Source organism: Pagrus pagrus, assembly GCF_965226575.1.
Source record: "Pagrus pagrus genome assembly, chromosome: 8".
Lineage (NCBI taxonomy): Eukaryota > Metazoa > Chordata > Actinopteri > Spariformes > Sparidae > Pagrus > Pagrus pagrus.
In genome coordinates, this window is record NC_140192.1 from 20,860,033 (window position 1) to 20,864,385 (window position 4,353).

General features: G+C 48.6%; 1 protein-coding gene across 1 annotated transcript; it reads right to left on the minus strand.

Annotated features, from left to right (window-relative positions):
• Positions 1 to 339: 339 nt before the first annotated feature.
• znf703 (zinc finger protein 703) lies at positions 340 to 3,868 on the minus strand. Its single transcript, XM_084358867.1, has 2 exons — positions 3,248 to 3,868; positions 340 to 2,673 (listed from the first exon to the last, which is right to left on the minus strand). The coding sequence occupies exons 1-2, from the start codon at positions 3,512 to 3,514 to the stop codon at positions 1,165 to 1,167; spliced, it is 1,776 nt and encodes a 591-aa protein (XP_084214993.1). The 5' UTR covers positions 3,515 to 3,868; the 3' UTR covers positions 340 to 1,164.
• Between the last annotated feature and the right edge of the window lie 485 nt (positions 3,869 to 4,353).

Genomic DNA, 4,353 nt, shown 5'->3' on the forward strand with positions numbered 1-4,353 from the left:
TTCAGGCCTCACAAACAAGAATCAGCAATTAAAAGCTGCACTCACGACAACAAAAGCAATGTGGGTGATTGAGAGAGGAGGAGGGATGGAAGTCCTCAGAGACTAGCTAACAGAGCTAATGTGACCTGGGCTGCCCTCTTTGGGACAACCCTGTCAGCTGATATGAGCCATGAATTATTACACATAGCCACATATAGCATGGCTGTAACAGCCGTAATGATGGATAGATCTAGATAAGTGCAGTGCAGCAGTCTGGCGAGATTTACTCCATCCTCTTTAGACAAAACCCTTCCTCATGGTACTAAATATAGTAATCAGTAAGGAAAAAACAAGTTAAAATGCATTCATGTATCATTTATTTAACAAAATAAGACCTCTTCCTGTTTGTTGGATAGCACAGCCATCATTAATTGTTTTTATTTATGTCATCTTTTCTTGTCTTTGTACCATTTGCGTCAGTGACCCCATGTAAGCTTGAAAAAATATTACATCTTTGCATATTTACAAATAAAAATAATGGCATTGTTCAAGATCATTCTCATGGACATGCAATTCTCCAGAGTCTGAATAAGATGAAGAAAAGAAAAAAAAAAACAACAGCAGAGAGGAAAAGGAGATAAAAAGAGATCCCCAGAATAAAGCTGCACAGTCCATCTTCATCGTGGTGCAAGATTTTTATTTTTAGAGTGTATGATAGGCATAATGGTACTATACTTAAATCATTCTTTTTCAGTTAGAATACTTCAGAACAATTTATTTGGACAGCAAAATTTTCCCCCCAGAGTTGAATACCAAGCGCTTGAGTGAAAAATAAATACAGACTTTCAGTTCTGGGAGACAGATATAGAGAAAAACAAAACAAAAAGCAAAATCAAGACGGTCGTAATAATCCCACAATTCCATCATTTTCAACGTCTGTGTCCCACTGTCTTTAATCGCCAAAGTCTGTTGGTTCTGTGCTGCAGACCATCCATCGCAGGGTCTTTTGCCTTTGGAGCGCCAGTCACAATCCTGAGGCAAACAGGTGGTATTCCTGGCAGGCAGGCCATCAGGCGTGATGCCCTGCACTGGTGATGACCCCAAACTCAAGAATCCATCTTCAGGGCCGCTCTGGAGAGTCCAAGCTGGTGCCTGCAGTGTGTGGGCGTCAACACTATTCTGATATCACTGGTAGCCAAGGGCCGAGGCTGAGCCCAGTCTCTGACTGTAGAGGGCGTAGGGGGAGTAATAGGCGGAGGAGGCTGGGAGGGATGGCATGGGAAGTCCAGGAGCTCCGGCAAGGTGGGATTTGCTGTAGGGGTGGTAGCGAGCCAGGCTCAAGCCAGGAGAGCCTCTGAGGGAGAAGGAGCTGGGCAGGGTACCTGGGCTGCTATGTGGGGGCAGGTGGAGGTGGCAGGAAGCTGTCGATGAAACTGATGAAGGGTAGGCTGACAGCAGCTTACTGTCCACCATCCCAGGCAGGGCTGTGTGTGTGCGCAAGTGGGCTAGTAGCTCCTCTGATGTGGCGAAACGCTTGTCACACGGACCTCCGACAGACACCCAGTTACAGGCATGAGGCAGCGGTTCATTGGGGAGCATGAAACCGTAGGTGTAGAGAGGGTGAGACAGGGAGGGGTTGGTGCTGGAGGACAAGGAGCTGGGGTGTAGGGAGTGGAGGTGGTGGGAAGGGTAAACCAGGGGGAAACCAGACTTGAGGCTGGAGGGATCGTGGACGCAGGTGGAGCAGTTACTTCCTCCTAGGTGGGGTGCGTTGGGATAAGTCAGACAGTACGGGTCCCGACATAAGCCCTGCATCAGGGATGGAGGTGAAGCTCCAGTGAGCGGGCTGGAGCTCGGGTGTTTACCTTGAAGTCCTAACCCCAAACTCGACTTGGTATGATCCAAGCCAGGAACAAACTGGGAGGGGTAGCCAGCGTAGGCCCCCACAATGGAGCCGTGGTAGCCCATGGTAGCAGGAGGCAAGGGGAAGACAGAGTGTCCTGGTTTAAAAGGGGAGACGGGGGCGATGTGCCCAGAGCCCAAGCCAGGCTGCGAGGAGGCCTGCAGGTCGGCCTTGCTCTCCGGCCGCGGGCTGCTGGCAGAGCTGGCATTGCTGGAGTTGGCGCTGGCCCGTACGTGGCTGGAGTTGGCTAACTGAGCCCCATCCATCCCTGACTTAGCTGCATCTGAGTCTTTCTTGCCAGCGCTGTTGTTGTTACTGTCCGAGCTGGCCTGCTCTGAGCTCCCAGGTTTGTTGTCCATGTGCAGGGCCTGGGAGTGTGGCGGGGGCTGCGTGGAGGGGGAATGGCTTTGTCTGTGGGACTGGCTCTGAGTGTGCAGGGGAGGAGAGCTGGAGCTGGGCGACTGGGAACGGGGAGGAAAGGACGGACATGAGGCAGTGCCACTGTTGGAGCTTCCATTTGGCACCCTGAAAGCTGCTTTATCTAAAGGCCCCTTTGTCACTTGAACATCCTTACGGCAGTCGCCTGGTGACTTGGAGTAGGGCTTGAAGCTAGACTTGTCCTCCAGGGAGTGGTGCTGCTCTCCAGATTTGGAAGATCGGCTGGAGGATTCCTTGTCCTCCCGACTGCCGGAGGAGAGGGCGGCCAGCTTAGAGGAGGAGGGAGGGTCTGGTTTGCCAATTTGAGAGCAGGTCTGGGCCAGCAGAGCCAAAGGACTCTTCTTGGCATCCAGCTGGAAAGGAGAAAAGAGAGCAAAAAGTTAACAAAGTGTTTAATTAAGTTGATTTTATTTTAGCATCAAGACACCATCATCCACTCTGTGACAATGTATATTATCTACTATATTAAAATAATATACAATAATATATTATATATATAATAATATATTTGACTGGCCAAACAGTACGCTAAAAGTATTGTTTTTAAAACAGAGCAAGATCCACACCAGCCCTGCATTTATATTTTGCATGAACACAGGATGTCAGAGGAGTTGAAGCAAAGTTCAAAAAGAAAGAAAGAAGTGAACATTTAAATATATTAAATCCGCAAAATATATGAAGGTTTTTATCAAATTTATAAACAGTTTATTATTTGGAGTGATTGCACCTTCTTTTTTTCTGGTGTTTTATGAACTTGCCAAGAAATCGCTGTGCGTAAAATGGCGCATCTGCTGGCACATTTGTCAGAATAACACTCACAGCACACATGTCATGTACTTAAAATTAAACTGATTAACATCAGGAAGAAAAACACCATCAGATGACACCGACAGATCTGTGAGAAAATGTCACTTCTTGTTTACTTACTTCAATGCTGACTGGCGCGGACGTGAGGGGCTGGAGATACTCCGGGTGCAGCAAGTGGCCGCTGTGCGCCGTCAACATCTTTATGATCCGGATGGGAAGCCTTTTAGCCTGGCGCGACGGATCCGTGGGAGAAGGACTGGACGTGGGTGTGGAAACGGACGCTTTTCCCGCTCCTGTGCGGTGTGGATGACCGCTGGCGTCGGCGGCGCTGCGCTCCGGGGACTGGCTGCGTAAAAGCGGTTCAGGTCCACCGGGGGGATCTCTCATCTGGATCGGGGCTCGAAATAGGACGGCGGCATGTAACGAGTGGTCGCAGGGTTGAAACTCATTTAACAGCACGTCTCATGATGATAAATTCAACAGAATAAGAGTGCGGTAATCCAGAAGGGCATGTGCGCAGTGGCGCGTCCACCGTGTCGGACCCGAGCTGTGTCTAAAGAGGAACAAACCGCCCAAATGTCATTTTATAATTATTCCTAAATAATCCTTCATCCAGTGCTGGAAAAAGAGCAAAAAACCAAACACCATAAGTAGTCACTGCTCATCAGAGTACGGGGCAAGTGGAAGGAAAATCCCCGCAGAGCTCAGTGTGTGTGACAGTCCTCCGGTGTGTGTGTGCGTTTCTCTCCCTCTGCTGCAGCCTCACAGTACCTCACTTCTTCCACATACTAACGACGTGAGGGGAGGGATTTCAAAGCAGCGAGCCGCCGTCCAATCACGAGTGTCCGCATTCATAACAGAGGCGGGGCGATGCGAGGGGGCGGGGTCTGTGTTCTGGCCTCACCCTCAGAGCCAGGCTGTAATGTATGGGTGGAAATGTGTGTCAGTGACCTCCAAAAGCCACATGAAAAGTGCACATACAGGAAGTAAATAGTGTGTCACAGATCCGTGCGACAAAACGTAATCATCCCTGGAACATTGAGCTGGAAGAATTAAAACTAATAACTCCTGTCCGCGTACATTTCTGGTATTTTAATAGCTTTATTTTATAATAGCAACCAAACTGCAGCTGCTAGTGGGCTTAATTCAATTTTTTCCAGATCAAAACAAATTTGCATGATTCAATTTTCATGTATTTTGCTGTGAAAGTGAATGACATCTTTAGT